Source organism: Typopeltis vanoorti, chromosome 15 (genome assembly GCF_054136105.1).
Source record: "Typopeltis vanoorti isolate ZY-2024b chromosome 15, IOZ_Tvanoo_1.0, whole genome shotgun sequence".
Lineage (NCBI taxonomy): Eukaryota > Metazoa > Arthropoda > Arachnida > Uropygi > Thelyphonidae > Typopeltis > Typopeltis vanoorti.
Window position 1 is genome coordinate 117238134 of NC_143563.1, and position 23756 is coordinate 117261889.

The following is a 23756-nucleotide window of genomic DNA, read 5'->3' on the forward strand; positions in this document are numbered from 1 at the left end:
TTTCTGCCTAACAAATTAGTGGGGAGAGAGAGAGAGCTGTAGAGTAGGTAACCTCCCTCGATGAGTCTTTGGACTCCCTGGAGGTGTTATGTAATAATAATAATAATAATAACCATTCCGAAATTCTATCTTCTACCAACTTCTTCAATACTTTAACCACCATTCCTGAGATACTAATTGGCAGGGCTCAACAAATTATGCAAAATCCTACTTGTCACAAAAAAAATTTGCTCAAGACTCCTCCCCTCATTTTTTTTTAATATATCAATAGGAGTTCTATAAAGTGATATTTGTGGTGGTGCTCTATAATTGTTTAGAGAAAGATCATTTCTTTGGGTGAGAACCATTCCAAGAAGGAGAATATGAGTGGTCTGAAAAGTTCTCGGCCTAACAATGAAAAAAAAAGAATTTATAATTTCAAAATTATTTTTATTTTTTCTAATACATTTATTCCAGCGATGCTCCAGCACCATTATCCTGTCCCTGTAGTGGTTCTCAGTAAGATCAGTAAAATACCCCTCTACAGCTGCAATCACCTCTTGATTCGAAGAAAAATGCTGACTGGCGAGGAAGAGTTTTAGTTTTGGGAAGAGATAGAAGTCAGAGGGAGCCAAATCTGGGGAATAGGGTGGATGTTCCAACAATTCAGAGTGTAGACCCTTAATTTTCCCATTGCCAAAACACCTTTGTGGGTGGTGCATTGTCCTGATGGAAGATGATTTTTTCTTCTGCAAACAGGTCTTTTCTCATGAATTTTTTTGTCTACTCTGGTTAAAAGATCGGAATAATATTCCCTGGTTATTGGTTTACCCTTCTCAAGATAATTAATAAACAAAATGCCTTTAGCATCCCAAAACACCGATGCCATGACCTTTCCTGCTGATGGAACCTACCTTGTCTTCTTTGACACTGAACAACCGGCTTCTGTCCACTGTTTTGGCTGCTGTTTGGATTCTGGTGTGCAATTATTATTATTATTATTTGACACCTCCAGGGAGTCCAAGGACTCATCGAGGGAGGGTACCTGCTCTACAACTCCGTCTCCACAATTCAATCACCAACTGACTGCAACTTCACCAACACCATCTACTGCCGACCAGCACTCGTGTTTCCACAGACAATCACAAACATCCATGCCCAAGACGGGATTTGAACCTGCAGCCTTTGGGCTGGAGAGCAGATGCTATTCACTCGGCCAACCAGACCAGCTAAAAAGGGGAGTCCAAAGACTCATTGAGGGAGGGTACCTGCTCTACCTCTGTCTCCGCCACTCAATCCACCAACTGACCGCAACTACACCAACGCCATCTACCGCCATCACTAGTATTTCCAAAGACAATCACAAACATCTCTGCCCACCCACAGCCCTTTGGCTTTGAATCCAAGTCTCATCCATAGTAATAAATCGATGCACAAAATCAGTTTTATTCTTGTTAAAATGTTCAAGATTTTCATGTGAGTGAATAAAAACAAGTGAAATGAGATTTATGAGTAGAACTGCAAAATACATATTATTAGACCAAAAGAGGAACGAAGACATTTTAAAAGAATTAAAACAAAATCAATAGAAGTAGTAAACAATTATAAACAAAAATGGATAGAACATGTGAACTGAATGGCCAACATCCGATATCCTAAACAAATACTGAAATATAAGCCAACTAGAAAGAGAAGGCAGAGTAGACCTCAAAAAAGGATATTGGATGGATAATGAGACCTGAACAGACCAATATAGTCTATACCTATAATTAGCATTATGATGATGATTAAATGTAATTAGTTGATTGCACAGTTTGATCTTAGGTATCCACTTTCTGGGAGTGATTATTAATAGTAAATAGATAAATTTCTGATTTAGTAAGGTTAATTTTGATATTTTGGTTTTGACGGAATGTAGATAAACTTTCAACAGCTTTAAGTTACCTTCAGCTATATCTAAGTTGTTGCGAGCTGAGAATAGGACCAAATCATCAGCAAACAAAGCTATCTTTGTTACTTTGTTTATATTTTAATCTAAGTCGTTTAATTCGATGGAAAAAAGAAGTTGGTTCAAAATACTAATTCCTAAAGACAAAAAGAATAGACTGTTATTATTATTATTATTGTACAGCACCTCCATGGAATCCGAAGATTCACTGTGGGAGATCAAAACTATACACACAATCTATCATACCTCTACTTGAACCCACTAACAGACAAAGCACTCAAGACTGACTCTGGCAACCGATTCCACTCATTCACAACTCTCCAAGCAAAAAATCTTGTCCTCACTTGTCATCCCTACTAACCACACCTTCACTCATCTTCCAGGGATAATCTCTTGTTCTGGTTCCTCTAGCCAAGTGCTGAAATATTTCAAATATTTCTCCTGCATCAATCCTATAAAATTATTTAAGTAACTTAAATGTTTCTATCATAACCCCTCTTTTTTTCCTATTAACCAACTTCTGCAATCCAAAAACCCTCAAATCTATCCTCATAAGGAACATCCCACAGACCACTTACAACTTGATCACTCGACTCAATCTTCTCCACCACTTTCTAATCCCGAAGAAACCCAGGAAGCCAAACCTGAGCACAGTAATCCAGATGATGACATATCAAGACCTTATAAAGAGGAAGAACAACTTCTTTATCTCTACTTGTTAGTGTCTTCTTCAATAGCCAAGTAATCTTATGAGCTACTTTAAATTTCAATGCCCTCTAAACTTCAACTCCCTGTCTATGATCACCCGTAAATCCCTACTTCATCTATTTCCTGAAGCACAATTCCAACGTTGTGGTACACAGTTTGTAATTGATTTATCCAAAAAATGCATAACCCTACATTTCTCCACATTAAGCTGATACCCATTATCTTTTGACTATACTGACAGCGTATTTAAATAATCACCTTGACTCACTAAAGCTTGTTTTAAATCGTATGCTTAGTAGTTCCACATATACCCCTTTTTGACAGAATATTCCTTGTTTTACAATTTCCCAAATCAAGACCACATCCACTTTTGCCAATCAGAGGCAACGTGGCCATCTTGGTTATCGATAGTTGTTCCGATCCGATGACCAGGTTCAATATTCTCACATTCCGAGTCATCTCCGTCACATACTACCATACATATTTAAGTCCATCATAACAATCACTTGACCTGCACTCATTGCACTAATTTGCTCATGCATGCCTTATACATAAATATAAACAAAAATGGATAGAACATGATAGCCAACAGAATAGCCAACATCTGATATCCTAAACAAATACTGAAATATAAGCGAATTGGAAAGAGAAGGCAGGACAGACCTCAAAAAAGGATATTGGATGGATAATGAGACCAGATAATGGAATCCCCAAGCCTATATCCCAAATCTTACATCTCAAAGCCAGTAAGACCAAAATATTGGTCTTACTGGCTTTGAGATGTAAGAGTATAATGTTTTCTGTGGAAGATACAAAAGACAAGAAAGGAAGGTAGAATACTGTTGATAATGGAAAAGGAATTATGTCCATACTTGGTAGACGTGGGAGTAAGAGGAAATAGTAGTAATGGTTTTTGAGGCATGCAGCATAAACTTGACTTGCAATAATAAATGCAATGTCGAATCTCCCTCCAGTTGATGGGAGTGATCATGAAATGATTACCTGGATGGTTGCTAGATACAAGGGTGGTCTGAAAAGATCTCGGCCTAACAATGAAAAAACGAATTTATAATTTCAAAATTATTTTTATTTTTCAACATAATCTCCCTTAAGACTGATACATTTATTCCACCAATGCTCCAGCACCATTATCCCATCCCTGTTCCCTGTAGTGGTTCTCAGTAAGATCTGCAAAATACTCCTCTACAGCTGCAATCACCTCTTGATTTGAAGAAAAACGCTGACCAGCGAGGAAGAGTTTTAGTTTTGGGAAGAGATAGAAGTCAGAGGGAGCCGAATCTGGGGAATAGGGTGGATGTTCCAACAATTCATAGTACAAATCTCTTAATTTTCCCATTGCTGAAACACCTTTGCAGGAAGGTGCATTGTCCTGATGAAAGATGATTTTTTCTACTGCAAACCAGGTCTTTTCTCACGTATGTTTTTGTCTAGTCTCATTAAAAGATCGGAATAATATTCCCTGGTTATTGTTTTACCCTTCTCAAGATAATTAATAAACAAAATGCCTTTAGCATCCCAAAACACCGATGCCATGACCTTTCCTGATGGTGGAACCAACTTTGTCTTCTTTGGCGCTGAACTAGCTTTTGTCCACTGTTTTGACTGCTGTTTGAATTCTGGTGTATAATGGTGAATCCAAGTCTCATCCATAGTAATACATCGACACACAAAATCAGTTTTATTCTTGTTAAAACACTCCAAACACTGTTCAGAGATTTTCATGCAAGTGCATTTTTGATCTGCTGTGAGCAAGCATGGCACCCATTGCGCAAAGCTTTTTCATTTCAATTCTTCATCCAAAATATATCCTACACATTCTTTTGAAATGTCTATAGTGTCCGCAATTTCACGGAATTTGATTTGCAGGTCATCCAATACCACATCGTGCACTTGATCAATGATTTCTGGTGTTGTTACACTTTTTGAACGTCCTTCACATGGTTCATGTTCAAGGCTGGTACGGCTACGTTTAAACTTTGCAGCCCATTTGTTAATTGTCGAAAATGAAGGAGAAGAATGCCCATAAACCTTTATAAACTTGGAATGAATTTCTTTTGGCACTGAACTTTTTACAAGGAATTTTATAACTGCATGATACTCAATTTTATCCATTTCAAGGGATACAGACAACACTTTTTCTTCAGATAGCTGTATAAAACAAACCATTTGATAGAATGACTTGCAATTTCACATGGATGTTTATGACAGATGTACCAACTTAGGAAAAAAAAAAATCTTGTCAATAATGTTGCCATCCATGGTCGAGGCTGAGAACTTTTCAGACCACCCTCGTATATGAGGCCTTCTGCAAGTAAAGGATATATATATATATATAGTCATACCCTGAAGTTACGCGGTAGGTGGGACCAACAAAAAGCGTGTAAGTCGAATTCACATAAGTCAGGGTATAATTTTGCATGTAATTTATATATACAAACATACAAAATATTAGTTAATTGGGACCAAAGGTTTACAAAAACACCCATTTTTTTTAAGAAATATAATCATAATTGTAGTTTTTTGTACATAAAAAAAAAGAAAGTTATTTCAATGTCAATGGCTTCATAATATCTAATAGATTCGTCTGACGGCATAATGTCTTTTTCTTGTCATGCAAAATTTCTCCAGCAAGCTAATGATTTTTTTATTCCTTACCTTGTGGCTACAATTCATTCCTCGTTAGAATCTATGTCCTCCAAAATCTGTAAACCTTTCTTTTATGATTGTTCTTACTGTGGATTCCTGTAGATCGAACTTCTTTGCTAGCTCACAAATTTTCATTCTGCCTTCAAAATCCTTAATAATGTTGAGTTTTGTTTCCAAAGTCAATGTTTTTCTTTTCTTGCTAGCTGTAGAAGAATCGGACTATGTTTCCTTTGGACGACATTATTATTTTTTATGTGATAAAATTTTTATCGAGAACATAACATTAAACAATCGCAAGGTTTGTAGACTATAAAAATCGTGTATGAATGGAGACTGCGCAAAACATGTCAATGCTTGTTCACAGCATGTGCGACACTGGCGAACGCGGCCGGTGCCAGAAAGATAAGACTAGTGGTGAGGTGTGAAGCGGAGCGAGAATACGAATATATAAGAAACCGCGTAACTCCGCATTCACGTAAGTCGGGATAGTGTAAGTTGGGGTATGACTGTGTATATATATATATATATATATATATATATATATATATGCATGTGTGTGTGTGGAACTACAAGGCTCAGAAGTCAGCTGCAGCTGTATCTTAGAATGAGGAGTTAGGAGGAAAGGCAATCAGTGCTACTTGGCTGCAATTCAAGAACTATTTAGCAGAAGCAATGTCTATATATATATATATATATTCCTAAAGTCAGCAGGTTAAATAAGATAGATTCACATCTATCTTATTTATTTATCTCATTAAGATAGATTCACACCTATTCATATATATATATATATATATATATATATATTCACAATACAGATAGATATTAAGATAGGTTCACACCTATGTTAATGGTTAGGATGAATGAATCCTATAGAGGCAACATAATTTAATAATTAGTTTCATGAGAAGTACAAAGAACAGCTAAAGAGGGAGACTTGGTTGGTAAGGGTAGCAAAAAGTGCAGCATGAACAGTAGTTAGCTAATGAAGCTAAAAAACCTAGGCATGGGGGGGGGAGGTCTTTCAATATGTAACTAGCTGAAGAAATATTGATTATAAAAGGATAATAGCAGTTGGTGAAAATGTAAATGGATAATTGCTGTGGAGGATATAGTTGAGATATTAAATTAGTACATCATAAAGGTTTTCCATTCTAGTGAATTGACATCATGCAGTTTAAATGCAGTGGAAAGGTAAATGGAGAATTGAGAAACATGACATTAATAAGGCTATGAGATTTGATGAAACATCATGTTTTGAGGGAATGTACCAAGAAGTTGACATCTGCCTTGACATACTTGTTTAATATGAGTATTATAGTGGAATGGAAGGATGGCAAGATTATACCATTTCATAGGAGAGGTGACACAATATCATCATCATCAAATTCCTGATATACACCCTAAGGGGGTATTTAGGATAATTATGAATGTACTACATAAAAAAGTTACACCATTACTAACTTCTGATCAACAATTTTCCTCTAAATTAATCTGTTATTTGTTAAGACTCCAATATTATCAGATCTTTTATTTCTGTCTTTTAAGGCACCTTTTACTGTATCAGTCCATCTAGATCTTGGTCTTCCTCTGGGTCTTTTCCTGCCAACCTAAGAAAGAACATTTTTTTGCTAATCTTTCTCCTTCTATTTAGGTGACAAAACTCAGGCTTTAAATAACAGGCCAATCTATGTGACAGGTGTTGTGGTTATAGTGTTGGAGAAGTTAGTTAGAACAAAGATCCAGAAAAAGAGTGATAGCAGAGGCAATTTCTTTGTGAATTTGCTATAGGAAATCATATTTTAGTAATTTGCTTACTTATTACAATAAGGTGATAGGTGCATCGGACACAGAGATGGGTACAAAGTAGTATACTTAGATTTTACAAAAGTTTTTGATAGACTGTCACGTGATAAGTTGACTGTTCAACTAGAATGGATGGAGTCAGGATATTAGAGTAGTCTACTAGATTGGCTGGCTGATAGGTATCAAGTTGTGTATGGGGGGGGGGGGGAAGAAACATTCTCAGAGGAGTAAAGGTCACTAGTGGTGTGCCTCAAGTGTCTCTTTTAGGGGCTAATGCTTTTTAATCTGTATGTTAATGATATTAGAGAAGGTTTGACTGGAGATATCTAATAGACAAGTTTAAGTGTTTAATGTTATTCATAACTTACTTCAATGGTATTAACAAACAAAACAAACAATTTTATAAGATGTTTATTAACTGGTTTATATTTTGCTGGATTTCAAACCAACATCTTCAGAGCACAAAAGGGACATAGGGAATAGGAAATGGCCAATGGCTACAACAATTCTAACAAAATAGATAAAATACATACAGCCCCATTATTTATACCTCCTCTAACACACAAGAACAAAACATCACTATTCCTATTCACATGTCAAAGGTACATCAGACAGGATAGCCAAAGTACTAATAAAACATGGCCTTTGCACCATGTTAAATTAGCAACTCTGATTCACTCTTCTAAGGATAAACTCCATCCTCAAGCATATCCTGGAGTGTAGGAAGTTCCTTGTGACTTGACTTGGCCTACTATGGGCAGATAGGAAGGTCTGTTAACATCCGTCTTGGAGAACATAAAAATAAATTCGATACCATTACTATGGCATGTCAGGACTGAAAGACCATGCTTTGGACACCCTTTCACACACGATTAAATGAAAGAAAACCAATATGCTATTTAGAAGTTGCTACAGGTCAGAAAGATTACTTGTAGAGTCAGCCATTGCTATGAAGAATTCTCTTAACCTGAACAAGTATAGTTTCATTAATCTGCCAAAAATTTGGGAGATTTATCTTAAGATCAATTCCTACATATCTGTAATACTTTTTTTTTTTTGCAACATTAGAGGATGCCAATTAGGACTTTAGATCTTTTACCATCTTTTGTCCATTACAATTTGAATGGTTTCACTTACTCACTGTAGCATGTAAACTATAACAAGCTGCTTTGTGCTCTGAAGATGCTGGTTTGAAATCCAGAGAAATATAAGCCAGTTAATAAACATCATTTTTTTTATAAAATAGTTCATTTGGTGTTGTTAATACCATTAACTGAATGGGGATATTCAGTTGTTTGCAAGTGACAAAAGTTTGAGAAGAACAGATGTTAGCCCTTTGAAAAAAGGACTTGAACAGACTGAGTGAATAGGCTCAGTCTTGCAAAGTGTAAGGTTTATTAAAACTTGGTACATGGGATGGAGAGTATACAATTGGTAGGGATGTACTGGAGGAGGTGGAAGAAGAGGTCTGGGAGTGATGATGGATAGGGACCTAAAATTTAGGTGGCACATTGCTAAAATTGTGAAAAATGAATTTTGGCAATCATGCAAAGGACAACACTGAATTGTAGATGAGATATTGCATAAATATCTTGATTAGGCCACATATGGACTACTGTGCAAAGGTAGCCTAATCAAGACATTTATGCAATATCTCCTTATCCACAATTCAGCATTGTCCATTGCATGATTTCCAAAATTCATTTTTCACCTGGTTCTCAAAAGGATGAAAAGAGTCCAGAGATGATTGACTAAGGCAGTTTCTGGTCTCTAAGAATGTTAAGTTATTTTTTTTTTTATTATCGTTTCTTGACAAATCCAAGGAGTCCAAAGACTCATCAGAAGGGCCAACTCTCTGTCACTACCATCATCATCTGCAACACCACTAGTATTTTTGTCTGTAAATTGCATGTGTTCTGAAGGATGATTTGTCTGTATGCAGGAAGAAAAACCCAAGTTTCGAGGAGAAAAAACCCTTCTACCTTCATATGATATTGGCTAACTCACCTTCAATTAAAAATATAAAGATTCCTCTCATCACTAAGAGAATCAAACTTAGGCCTTTTCCAATTGAAAGGTGAATTGTGCTGTAGTTCTTCCAATTGTATTACAGAGGCAATTCTAGTATGAGGAAAAATTGAGAAAATACAATTTACCGTGTCTAATGGATAGGAGAAATCCACATCCTCTTGACAGCCCCAAGACAGGAGGATGTGGAGGAGACTCATTATCAACAGTGACCCCACTTAAGTGAGAGAATCTGCAGAAGAAGAAGAAGTGGATAGGAGAAATATGATAGAGGCATAGGTTGGTAAGGGATTTTATCAAGTTAATGATGAACAGGTCAAAGAATGGTGGTAGATGAGGGAAGAATAAGATGTCATCCCCGGAAGCTGTATAAGGAACTTGTCAGCAAACAGCAAGAAGCAGCTTTTTTGTTTTGAGTGGTGAATGATTGGAGTGCATTGACTGATAGTGTGATGACTGTAGAGGATATGAATTTATTAAGGCATGGTATTGTGAGCTGAGTGTATGATATTATTATTATTCAGGCCTCCATGGAGTCAAAAGCCTTATCGCGGGAGGTCCATCCTAGGAAACACAGTGAATCAAGACTCATCGTGGGAGGTCCCTCTTAGGAAACACAGTCTATCATAGTTTAATATATATATTAAACTCATTGACTGTTCTTGCTCTCACCACTATATCAGGCAATGCATTCCATGGTTCAACCACCCTCCATGCAAAGAAACCACTCCTCACCCTCTTGCTCACAGTTTCCTTTCGTAACTTCCAGGGATGGCCCCTTGTCATCATTCCTTCCCGCTGTTCAACCAAGAGAAAAAACTCCCCAGTGTCAATCCTGTAACCACCTCTCAACAGTTTAAAAGTCTCAATCATATCATCTCTCCTCCTTCTATCCACCAAGCTCTGCAGTCCACATTCCCTCAGCCAATCCTCATAATTAACATTGTACAGTCCAGAAACCATCTTTGTTATCGCCTTTGTACCCTTTCCACAGTTAATTCATCCTCTTCAAATCCTGGGGACCAAATCTGTGAACAATAGTCTAAGTGTGGTCTGATCAGAGTCTTATACAATGGAATAACAACTCTTATCTCTGCAGGTCAGCGTCCTTCTCATTATTGCAGCGATCCGCTTTGTTACCTTCATCACCTTTGTAATATGTCAACTAAATTTCAGGTTTCTATCAATCACCAACCCCAGATCTCTTGTCTCCTCTACTTCCTCCAGTATAACTCCTCCCACAGAGTATGCAGTGTCCCATCGATGTTTCAAAAACCTCAAGACTTTACATTTTGCTGCATTAAACCAACACCCCCATTCATTTGCCCATCTATCTAGCTTATTCAAATCCTCTTGCAGGGCTACCACATCTGCACAATTACTAATAACCCTTCCCAGCTCAGCATCATCCCCAAACAACTGAATATCCTCCTGCAATCCACTCACAATATCATTCTTCCACAGTCATTTCTCCTCTTACTGGCCACATAGCTAAAAAATTCCCTAGGATTTTCTTTGGATCTTAGGGCCAATCTCTTCTCATATTCCAGTTTCGCTTTCCTTACCATACTAGTCACTCTCCTGGCCTGTCTTATATTCTTCATGCATCTGCTCTTCACTGTCTCCTTATATCTCTTCCATAGCCTCTTTTTTTTTGCATGCAGTTCCTGTTTAATAGTGTTTGCCATCCACTTTACTCCAAATTGTGTCCTCTTCTTCACTTGTGGACTACAGCTTACTACTGCTGCTAACAGATATTCCTTCACAATTTCCCAAACACTAATGATATCCCGTCTCTCCAATTCCTCCCTCCATGAAACTTCCCCAAGTTGATGTCTAAGACTATTATAGTCACCTGCCTTATAATTCCACATATACGTTCCCATCTCTTTGATACTCCTGCATGTCTATTCATCTTTCAAATCAAAATTACATGGTCACTCTCTCCAAGTTGTGGGAGAGATGTCATCTCAGTTATTATCAACTCTTCTGATGCTATGACCAAATCCAAAACTTTTGAACCTCTTGTTCTCTCTATTACATGTTGCCTAAGACATTTGTCCCTCAAGAATTCTAGAAATTCCATTCCCTTATTACTAAATGCATCTTCCTCTCCCCAATTTATACTGTTGTAGTTAAAATCTCCAATAACAATCGTTCTTCTTGCACTTGCCAAGCTCAACTGTCTAAACATCTCCTGGTCCCCACCCTCTGTCCTCCTTGGTCTGTAGCAACACCCCATTAAATATTCTGTTCTGCCCACCTCTACCTCACACCATATGCTTTCAAAATCCTTAGTGTCACTGCCTTCCAAAGCCTAAACTCTTAGAGGACATAAGGCGTCACTTATCATAAGCAGTACTCCACCACCATGCTTTCCCTTCCTATCCTGCCGAAAAATGCTGTACCCTGCTACTTCTATTCCTGTTATTATATCCTCTTCTGTCAACCACGTCTCAGTGATCCCAATAATCTCTGGCCAGGTAGGCTGATGCTATCAGCACCATCAATTCCTCTCCTTTATTCCGGATACTCCTGGCATTGGTGAAAAGAATAAAAATGCCATTGTTTCTATACCCAGCATTATTCCCTCTAGACCTCTAGACTCTACTGGACTCAGCATTACTTGATGTAGTCCCCCTTCTCCCAAGTACTCATTCCCACAAGAGGCCACCCCTGCTACCATCCACCCTGGGCACACCGACTCATTCAGAACAGCAATCTCTCAAGATGCCTACGTCCATCCTCATTCAAATGCAAGTGGTCTCTCACATACAATTCGTCTCTGTCCTCAAACACCCTCCAAACATCCACATATTCCAATCCTCTCTTTTGACACATTCTAGCTATTATGTTATTTAATAACACTGCTCTTCTGCTCAGCTCTTCACTATCATACCTAGGCAACACACACTATCTTTCCTCTCTGCGTCTTTTTTTGCACAACCTCAGGCAAGAATCTCATATCTCTCGACGAATTTACATTACCTATCAAGTCATTTGTTCCTACCATCACAATCATCTCATCCATCTTTTCACCCCTCTTAATTGCCATAGCCGCACTTTCTATTGTTCCTCCAGGCAAACACTCCTCATGCATCCTATCTTGAACACCACGGATCATATAGTCTCCATACATTACACCTCTCATCACCCTGTTCCTCGAATGCTCACATGCATCCCTCACTCTCTCTCTTCTCTAACACTTTCTCTCTGTGTTCCCCTACATACCTGCCTTCCTGACATCACTATCCCTGGTTCCAGTGCTCTCTTTCATTCCTCTCATTCTTTAAAAAAACTTCTTTTTAATGCTCATTCATCACTACACCTATTTTATTACCTTGGTGTTTGTATTTCCTACTTATATCAAATTCACTGTTTCAAGTATTAATACTTTGATTTTATTCTATTCTTTCAAACTTTAATACAATAAACTTTACTTTTCATTAATTTTTAGTAGCTATGATTTTATTGACTTTATTTCTGTAAGTATTGTGAATTGAAGTACTTCTAGTTAAGTAAGAAACATCTACAATATATTGATAATATAAAGGCAACCAACCTCAATGAAGCTGCAGCTTGTTTAGCAGTTTTTAAAGCAGATTTCAGTGGACTGTACTGTGGTGTACTGGATGTTTTTGGTGCAAGCTCATCTCTTGTAAGAGATGTGCAGCTTCCCAAAACAAAGTGTATATCCTTTTCTGAATTAGTCTTATCCTGCAAGCAAACATTATGTATAAGAGAATTATTTTACTTTCACAACTTGACCCACTTAAAAACTAGGCATTTTGTGTAATTTCAGTTTGTACTAAATCTACATTTGCAGTTTAACATACACATCAAAGTAACACACACACACACATACAATTCTCCATTTATATGGTAGATTGGTTCCAGAAAAAACCATATAAATGAAAGGAGTGTAAAAAAGAATACAGTGCATATGAAAAAATAGAAGAATGGTTCCACATGTGAAAACTCGATATGAACAACAAGTTATTTTCAAACAAAACATGAAAATCACTGAATAAAACTTATTTAACTGCAATGGAATTTTTTTTTTATTTTAAATTCTTTAAAGTATATACATATGTATCTTTTTTAAAGAAAACAATGTGTCATTAATAAAACAGAAATGCAAAAAGGCCCAAATACACCCATGCATACGGTAATTAGTTAAATTTTGTCACTTTCTGACAGTAGCTGCATTCTTTTGTGTGAGACTGGAATTAAATCACTTCCATCACTTGAAACATTTTGGCCGACCTGTTCATACTGCAATGGTGAAACGTTTTCTTCAGTAAAAGGAACTAAATTAGCACTAATTTCCAATAATTCTGAAGGTTGATTTTTTTTTTTTTTTTAACCACAGACTCTGTAATTAATCAATGAGATCCTTGTCAACCTTGTAAACCATCAATTCTTCAATATCTGCAGAAGAAAAACCATCAAATCCTTCTCTGCCAACTGCATGTGCTAATCTGATGATATTGGAATATTCAGTTGTATGCAAACACACAAGACGTAAACATTTCGAATCATAAACAGGAAATGATTGTTTAGCAAACAGCTTAACTCCTTCCAAGCAGCTTTATATAGGCAGGCCTCCTGTAACAGACCAACTTAACTTCGAGGAATCAGCATAGCATCCTTCTGTTTCTAGGAACCAATGGCAAGTGAATATAATGGATCATCTGTCGGCTTAACTTCGTGGAATCATATTTACAAAAATTGATTTTTTTTTGTGGTCGCCACAGTTTTCTACATTCTGCAGCATGGAGTAATCCAGATATTTAAAACATCAAGGGGGTGGGTTCTAGGAAATGATAATTATAATGGAAATACCATTTATAACAGAACTGAATTCAAACAGAAATTTTAAAAATAAGCACCATTTGAACCATGTTAAATCAAAATATACTGTGTAAAAATAGAATTGCTTTTGTTTTCTAAACTGTGTTATTTCAAAATCGTGTAAAAAGAATTAGGTGTGTGTGTGTGTGTGTGTGTGTGCGTGCGTGCGTGCGCGGTGTGTGAGAGAGAGAGATAATCTCCAGTTAGCACAGCTTTTGCCATTGGTTGAACTGATCAATGATATTTGAAAGACTATGGAGCAAACACAGCACAGGTAAAATAAAAATGAATTATTCATCACTCATTTGCAATGCAATTTGATAGCTTTGCTTTTATTATTACATTCAGTATCTTCACAGAGTCCTTGAAAGTAAAGTGATCCATGCCAACACACTCAATTACATTTCTCCTCAAATCCATCCACTGAAAGCATACTGCACTCCCCCCCCCCCCATTCCACTTCACTCTACAAACAAAAAATCTGATCCTCAAATCACTGCTGCTAACATCCAACTTTCTCAATTTCCAAGGATTAATCCTTGTTCTCTCCCTCCCCTCCTATGATGTACTGAAAAATTTCTTTATCTTACAAAATTAATAACATATTTTCATCATTTCCCTCTTTTCTGCTCTCAACTAAACTTTACAACTCAAACACCTTCAACTTATTCTCAAAGTAAGTATTATACAAACCGGAAAACATCTTGTTTATTTGTTTCTCAAAATTCCAACAATCCTTGGTGCTATTTTACCTACTTTGATGATGAGAATAAACATCAATTCTCTGTTCACTATCAATCAGATTACTACTCTCAATTGATACCATTGCAAACCCATCTCTGTAATGCACAGCTTGGTTTAAATTCAAAACACACAATACGTGTTCTATTTAAATTTTTTGTTGTTATGATCCATCAAGTCGTTTCCGACTCCTGGCGACTCCACAAACATACACTCTCCATTCCGATCTGTCCCTGACCATGTCTTTCAGAACCTCCAAGCACACTCCAGTTGCTTCTTTAACTCCATCCACCCATCTAATTCTTGGTCTTCCTCTTCTCCTGCTTCCATCAACTTTAGCAAGTATCATCATCTTCTCCAGACTGTCATTTGCTCGCATAATATGTCCGAAGTATGACAATTTTTGCTTGATGATCATAGCTTCAAGGGAGCAATCTGGCTTTATTCTGTCTATCACTGATTTATTGGTTTGCTTTGCAGTCCATGGTATTCTTAGTAAGCATCTCCAAACCCATAATTCAAATGCATCTATCTTCCTTCTTTCACTCTTTCTCAGGGTCCAACTTTCACATCCATACAGCACCACAGGGAATACCGAATACCATTGCTTTCATGATTCTGATTTTTATTGTGAGGCTAATATCTTTAAAGATCTTGCTTAAATTTGTCATTGCTTTTTTTCCAAGTAATAATCTTCTAACTTCTTCGGTACAATAACCATCTTTATCAATTCCGGATCCTAGGAACATAAAATTGTTAACTGCTTCCATTTTCTCCCCATCTACTTCAAAATCATTAAGTTCACATGTTGCCAAAACTTTTGTCTTTTTGAGGTTAAGTTTAAGACCATAATTAGCACTTTCTTCTTTAACTTTCATAATAAGTTCCTCCAAATCTTCTTTGTATTCTGCTAGCAAGGTGGTATCATCTGCATACCTCAAATTATTAATATTTTTTCCACCAATTTTAATTACAACTGGAGACTCCTCCAGCCCTGCCATTCTTAAAACGTATTCACTGTACAAGTTAAACAGGTACGGAGATAAAATACATCCTTGTCGCACCCCTCTACCTATTGTGAAATACTCAGTTTCTCCAAGATCTGTTCAGACAATAGCTTCTTGTTCATAATAAAGATTCCTCAGAAGGATAATGAAATGCTCTGGGACTCCCATTGTTCTTAACACATTCCACAGTTTCACATGATCTACAGAGTCAAAAGCCTTGCTATAGTCAAGGAAACAAGGGTAGACATTCTTGTGATATTCCTGTGCTCTTTCTATTATCCATCTCACATTGGTGATTTGATCTCTTGTTCCTATGCCTTTTCGAAATCCTGCCTGTTCATCTGGCATCTCTCTCTTCATGAATGGTTCCATCTTTTCTGAATGATCTAAAGTAAACCTTTACTTGCATGAGAAATCAGTGCTATAGTTCTGTAATTTTCACACTCTCTTGCATCGCCTTTCTTCAATAAAGGTATATAAATTGATTTTTTTCCATTCCCTAGGCCATGTAGTCGTGATCCAAATTCGCTGACATAGAACTTTTGAAATTTTAACTGCCTCTTCTCCCAGGGCTTTGAGCAGCTCAATAGGTATTCCATCTCCTCCTGGTGCTTTCTTACTGGATAGCTGTTGCAGTGCCCGCCTCACTCTCCAGTGGTACTGACTCCTGTATATAATCCTGCTCTTCAAATTTCTCAGTAATTTTGGAGTCCTTTTTGTAAGGGACTCTGTATACTCTTTCCATCTGTCTTTGATGTCTGCAGCTTCTGTAAGATATCCTTTGTGTTTACTTTTCAATACTGTCGCCTTGGCACTAAACTTCCCTATTAGTTCTCTGATCTTTTTGAAAAGATCTCTTGTTTTTCCTTTCTTGTTATTTAAATACATCCTGACAATACTTCACATATTATTCTTTCTCCATAATTTAAATCTCTTGAATTACTGGAGGATTTCATCAATATTTTTTATCCTAATCTAGAAAGGAACTTAATAGTTCGGCTATAAAATATGGAATTTTTATCTGACACACAAGGCATAAAAGGGAAGGAATGAATCATGTTCTTCTTCTTAAAGAACCAATTTTCACAAGTTCATCTTTGGTCTCTCTCTCTGTGTATGTGTGTGTGTGTCCAAAAGCTAAGGACAAATTTTAATGTACAGTGCTTACAGAAAACTAGGCAGAAAGACATTTTAGCATGAAATATGCCCACCCCATACTGCAATAAAACTCTCACATCATACCGTGCTTAGCATTGCCAAGTGATTCAGTAGTTCTCGAGCCAAACTGGCCCATCCCTACTTCAGATAAGTCCTTGTTTGTTTTCTGGATGGGAATTTCGAGCAGCAGTGCATCTCCCAACATTAGGCTGACCATACATACCATTTTGAACGGGACAGTACCATTTTTTTTTCATATTTCCCTGCCGTCCCATTTTTAATAAAAATGTCGATTTTGTCCCGTTCTTAATAAAAACTATAAATATACTTTAATGTTGGTTAATCCTAAATTATTATTCATAACCTATAATTGTATATCAATATCATGGACCAGTAATTTGTATAACCATGAAGTCACATTGTTCGATACTAAATATTGACATCTGCAGTGATTTATTCAGAGAAAATAAAAACTACACGTTGGCAATACTTGTGCATCACAGACGGGCATCTGTTCTGCTCTAGCATTAGTTTTTTTTGCCTGTAAGTTAACCAGTGGATTTGTTATTCAATGCCAGTGGTTTAAATTTCATATTTTTTAAAGCTTTAAGTCTATCCTTGCAACGTCAAAGAGGCAAAACTGCAGTTTTAATGACGATCTCCAGAAAGAATTCAAATTTATTAAACTGGACAAGCTGTGTAGTGATGGAACAAAAATGGTATGCCAACATTGTAATGTCCATGTTTCTGTTGCTCATTATTATTATTATTATTCGAAAGACTCATCGTGGGAGGTCCTTCCTAAGAACAAAGTCTGTCAAGACTCATCGAGGGGAGATCCCCCTAAGAAACACAAAGTCTATCATACCACTCCTTAAACTCATTGACCGTTCTCGCTCTCACCACTCCATCAGGCAATTCATTCAACGGTTCAACCACCCTCCATGCAAAGAAAGCACTCCTCACCCTCTTGCTCACAGTTTCCTTTCGTAACTTCCAGGGATGGCCTCTTGTCATCAATCCTTCCCGCTGTCCAAGCGAAAGAACTCCCCAGTGTCAACCCTGTAACCACCTCTCAATACTTTAAAAGTCTCAATCATATCACCTCTCTTTCTATCCACCAAACTCTGCAGTCCACATTCCCTCAGCCGATCCTCGTAACTATCCTTGTACAGTCCTGAAACCATCTTTGTCATCTGTCTTTGTATCCTTTCCAAAGTTAATTTATCCCCTTCAAATCCTGGAGACCAAATCTGAGAACAATAGTCCAAGTGTGGTCTGATCAGAGACTTATAGAACGGAATGATAACCCTCTTATCTCTGCAGGTCAGCATCCTTCTCATAATTGCAGCAATCCTCTGTGTTACCTTCACTACCTTTGCAATATGTCCCCTAAACTTCAGGTTTCTATCAATCATCAACCCCAGATCTCTTGTCTCCCCTACTTCCTCCAGTATAACTCCTCCCATAGAGTATGCAGCATCCCATCGATGTTTTCCAAACCTCAAGACCTTACATTTTGCTGCATTAAACTGACACCCCCCCCCCATTCGTTTGCCCATCTATCTAGCTTATTTAAATCCTCTTGCAGGGCTACCACATCAGCACTATTACTAATAATCCTTCCCAGCTTCGCATCATCCGCAAACAACTGAATATCCCCTTGCAATCCACTGGCAATGTCATTGATATAAAGGTTAAACAATATAGGTCCTAGTACTGAGTCCTGTGGGACCCCACTTGTAACCCTCTGCCTCCTTGAAACTGCTCCACCATACACAACTCTCTGATACCTATCAGACAGCCAATCCTGAATCCAGTTGACCAATCTGACATCCAGACCCATGTGCTGCAACTTAAATATCAGCTTATCATGTGGCACCCTGTCAAATGCCTTTGCTAAGTCTAAGAAAATTGTAGTATATGCCTTTCCCTCATCTAATGTTCTTGTAACTTTATTATAAAAGGCTAGCATATTGCTAAAACAAGAGCGCCCCTTCACAAATCCATGTTGTCTCTCACAGATAACATTACCTTCATCTGCCCAATGTTGTATATGGTCCCTCACTACTTTCTCCAAGATCTTAACAACTACTGATGACACACAGACTGGCCTATAATTAGACACTTCCAGTCTGTTACCACCCTTATGCAATGGTACTATCTTACCTTCCTTCCATTCCCTGGGCACCTATGCCGAAGCCAGACTTTCATTGAAAAGCCAGGTTAAAGGCACTGTCAGTTCCCTGGCACATTCTCTCAAAACTCGTGGTGAAATACCATCCAGTCCCAAAGCTTTACTGACATCCAGAGTACTCAGTATCTGAAACACACTCTCCTCCTGTACCTCTAAACCTCGAACCAGTCCTATCCCTCTAACATTAAAACTGACTCCTCTAGGATGAAATACTCCAATAAAGTGTTCATTGAACAATTCCACTATGTCCTCTGCATCAGTCACTCTATTCCCATTTTATCCCACAATATCATTCTTCCACAGTCATTTCTCCTCCTACTGGCCACACAGCTAAAAAATTTCCCTAGGATTCCCCCCCCCCCCCCGCCATAGATGAAGTATCCTTGTAATAAGTGCTCAACCTGCATTTTGTTTAAGTTCAAGGAAAAAAAAAGAAAAAAAAAAGCCTAGTAAAAATAATGGCAAGTAATGAGATACTTGATGTAGAAGGAATCAATTGATATTCTTTTTGAAACTTCTAGCAGTTTAGTCCTACGTGAAAATAAGAAGATACATGTATATGGAATAAAGGTTAGATATAGCTATAAAGATTTATAGCTAGACTTTGTGTTGGTGTGCACCCATTCCCAGTTGTATTTTTACAGGCTGAAAGAAATGGTAGATGCTAGTCCAACATGCAGAAATACTGTAACATTTCAAAGTTTCTGCATTTAAGAGCGACAGCAGTCTGATATACTTTTCACTATTCAAAAATGGCTACAAAATGAATACAAGGGTTGTTTGAAAAGTTTGGTAAAAAAAAAAAATAAGTTAAACACACTTTTTTGGAAAAAATCACCTTTATTTCTCAACATAGTCTCCATCGAGGTCTACACATTTGGTCCAGCGAGTTTCCAATTTTTTCATCCCATGTAAAAAGTAGGATTTGTCAAATCGTGCAAAATAGTCACTGACAGCCTTGATGTCATCCTTGTTCGAAGAAAATTTTTTTACACCCAGCCAAATTTTTAAGTTTGGGAACAAGAAGTCACATGGGGCCAAGTGCAGAAAATACAGTGGATGTGGAACAAATTCAAACAAATTCGTGCAATTTTGGCATTGCAACAGTTGGCATTTTGAAAGTGCAATTTTGCCATTGCACTTTCTTCAAGATGAAATTGATGAAAGTTCTTGATGAAAGTGCACTTTTTTGTTGTGCCAATCTTGGCAGTTTTTTCTTCAGTTCTTATTTTAAACGGTCCAACAATGACGCATAATAGACTCATGTTATTGTCTTACCCTTTTCCAAATAGTCTATCATAATAATTCCTTGGAAATCCCAAAAAAAAGTGGAAATAACCTTCCCAGCTGACAAAACTGTCTTCGCTTTTTTCGGTGCTCTTTCACTAGGGTATTGTCCACTGTTTTGACTGCTACTTGGACTCAGGTGTGTGTGGTGGTGGTGGTGGATCCAAGTTTCATCTACAGTCACGAATCGATAGAAAAAATCCTGCGAATTGCAATTAAACATTGCCAAACACTGCATTGAAATGTCTTTTCAATGCAATGTTTTTGTCATGCGTTTTTTGATTGACAATCAACAACTGCAGCACCCATCGCGCACGCAGCTTTTTCATGTGCAATTTTTTGTGCAGGATATTATACACCCATTCAGTTGAGATGCCTACAATCTCAGCAATCTCACTTGGTGGTCTTCCATAATGATACCATGGATTTTGTCAATCATTTCCTTCGTAATGACCTCAGTCTGGTGTCCGGAGTGTGCTTCATCTTCGATGGACTGCAACCACATTTAAACTCATTTCTCCAAAAACAAACACTCTTTAATGCTGATACAGAGTCCCCATGAATTGCACCTAACTCAGCTTTGATCTGTGTGGCCGTCCACTTCTTCAAATAAAAGTCTTTTATCACTGCATGAAACTTGTTTTTCTCCATTTTTATGAAAAATGCAAACATGGTCATTTTAAATGTTTGCCAAACGAGAACTAAAATATTACCAAGGGTCATGAAAAAGATGATAAGTGCTGACAATGGTATGAATGAACAAATTCTGTTGCCATCTAATGGAAATTTACTAAACTTTTCAAGCAACCCTCATAAGTGTTAATAACATATGACTCTCTTGGTTCTGATGGGAATCAGTTTGCAAAATTCATATGTTAAGACAGGAGGAGGTGTGATCAGTAAAATTTCAAAACAAATGAAATTGAAGCAATCGATTTCTGACTTTTCCAATTACGTTTCAATTATCCAATTGATATATGGATAATTTGATAACACTGGAAATAACAGACATAAGAATGATTGATTTTGGACTCTTTCAATGCTAATTATGAGTGAATTCACGTAATCTGTAATACTACACCAGAACAATGAGTGTTTGATATTTTAAGCCAGTCACATAATCACAGTGCTGCTTAAAAATGTTACTGTTAAGTACGCTGTGATATTATACACATAAACAGTGAAGTTTTAAATATAAAAAAAATGCAAGTTAAATGCTTTCTTCAAAATAAATGATTAATTATAAATATGAAAATTAAATGAAAAAAATAAAGAATTGCTCTTGATGTAAAGGGATGCATAAGTACCTTGTTAGCTTGGCTTGTGATATTACTGCTGAGTTCAATAAGTGGCTGTGATGAAGATGAAGAAAACTCTACATCATTCAGATCTTGTTGGGAAGAGGTTAATAATGGCTGTTCAGAAATAAGTTCTTCCTGTTCATGTGCTTCAACTTCCTCTTCATCTGTCTCTTTTGCTTCATGGGTAACCTCTGCATGAAATCCAGTCTCAACTGGTCGTTCAAAGTCCTTATGAGAAATATGCTTATGACGATGATGTAATCGATGTAGTGGCTGGTGATGATGCAGACTGGTGACTCTGTGCACTAATGAAAGTTAAAAAATTATGCATTTCCATCTTGGAAATTCTTAGCTATATAAGGACATTTTATAAGTTAAGACAATTTTTAAATACACTCTCCACAGGCTAGCTTAGATAACTGTGGAAAGCATTTCTTCTATCCATTTTACAGGATGTGTGTTCAAAATTCACTCTGGTATGGATCTTTAAGTGAGAGATGATTGAAGAAGACTTGAATCCTAAGTGCTAGTTATATGTGCAACAGGTTTACAGTCATTCAAGAGTGGCATTCACATAAAAAATAAATAACAATAATAAATAAAAAATAAAAAATAATTGCAACTGTTCTATGCAGTTGCACTTCCTTATTCACATTAGGAAGTGCTTGTTTTAACATTCTGCAAAAAGAAAACAAAGCCTCTCAATAGTCCAGATGTTATGCTTTGGGGAGGACTCTTGTATTTATGTTATTGCTTATAAGTGGTTTCAGATGTATGTGACAATGGATTATTTCCTTAAGAAAAATAGTTTTTCTGTGCAATACATATGAAAATTACTTATTCAAACAATCTTTAAGCACATTCCCCTAATTATAAGTTTAAGTGAGAATCAGATCCACGAGTCAAACCTACAGTGCTGTAGGTTTTTCAACCTACAGCATAAGTTAATGTACAAGGAAACTGTGTCAGTGAGAAAATTCAAACCAAGGGGCCTAAAATTCCAATGTACACTTTGAGCACATTACAAGATATCTTAGTCATTGTAAGCTTCTTTATACAATGAGGATCTCTCACATCTCAGGAGGCTAATGGCATTTTATGAGAATTCAGATAATGAAAGGTTAACCTTACCATAAATTAGTGCTATGTGAGGACTAAAGAATTAAACACTCAAGTCACTTTGCACTGAGTGGTGGTGGTGGTGGTGGCACTCCAAACCATGAAAATCATCTAACTTTTGAGTGAAATTCACAAATGAACTAACTACAGTGGAATTTTAACTCACAGCCTGATGGCAACTACAGAGTAGAAAAAGTATCCAATGGCCAATCATGCTCGTGAACAGATAGTCAGCATTCACATAAAAAATAAATAACAATAATAAATGTTGCTCTAACCAGAAGACTTTAAATCCATCTGCGGCATGGATGGTTGTGCAATTTTTTTAAAAAAATGAATAATTTTCATCATGTGGAGTAAGTTATGGATTGGGATGTTTGGAATTACAGTTGTAGCTAGTAGGATTATGAGGCCAGTAATTATGTTTGTTAAAGGTGTGTGTGCTTTTCTGACTAGTATACAGGATGAAAAATATTAAATAATGAGTTTCTGGGAGAAAACTCCAGGCACCTCTTCACTAACTCACTTCGAGTTGAAAAGTGCTTGTAAAGGTTATAGTGCTCAATGCAAGATTTGCATCCAGATCTTTACATCATCATTACCAAGTGAATCTGGTGTAGGACCATATTTACTAAATGTGTGAAGTGGCTTGAAGTGTACCCAGTTTGGCTGTACAGTAGGAGATCCAGATCAGCTAACTTTAGTTAAATTTAAAGAGGATAACTCCCACTGATCTTTGGTACTTTTTTTGCAGCAAAATTTATTCAAGATTGAGGTATTCTACAATACATACACTAATTCACAAAAAAAACGTTTTAGTTCTGCACTGGCTTAATTTGAGTGTTGTTGGGAAGGAGAGGGAAGAGAACTAAATACTACCAAGTAAGTAATCTGCTAACTCATTTTTCCATACTAGTTCATAATCGTTTAAGTTTTTCCCCCTTGTCAATGCAATC

The 23756-nt window shown here is 37.0% G+C and overlaps 1 protein-coding gene across 4 annotated transcripts in view; it reads right to left on the minus strand.

The window, feature by feature from the left end:
• Positions 1 to 23756, minus strand: part of Ae2 (anion exchange protein Ae2) — an 834322-nt gene that overhangs the window by 635396 nt on the left and 175170 nt on the right. For 3 of the 4 annotated variants that reach the window (XM_090404845.1, XM_090404844.1, XM_090404846.1), the window contains exons 4-5: positions 21688 to 21986; positions 12699 to 12853 (exon numbers count right to left, since the gene is read on the minus strand). In XM_090404845.1, coding sequence (XP_090260971.1) covers positions 12699 to 12853; positions 21688 to 21986 — 454 coding nt within the window. Of the gene's footprint in view, positions 1 to 12698; positions 12854 to 21687; positions 21987 to 23756 lie in introns of those variants that run through there. The other variant, XM_090404848.1, reaches the window with a different exon arrangement.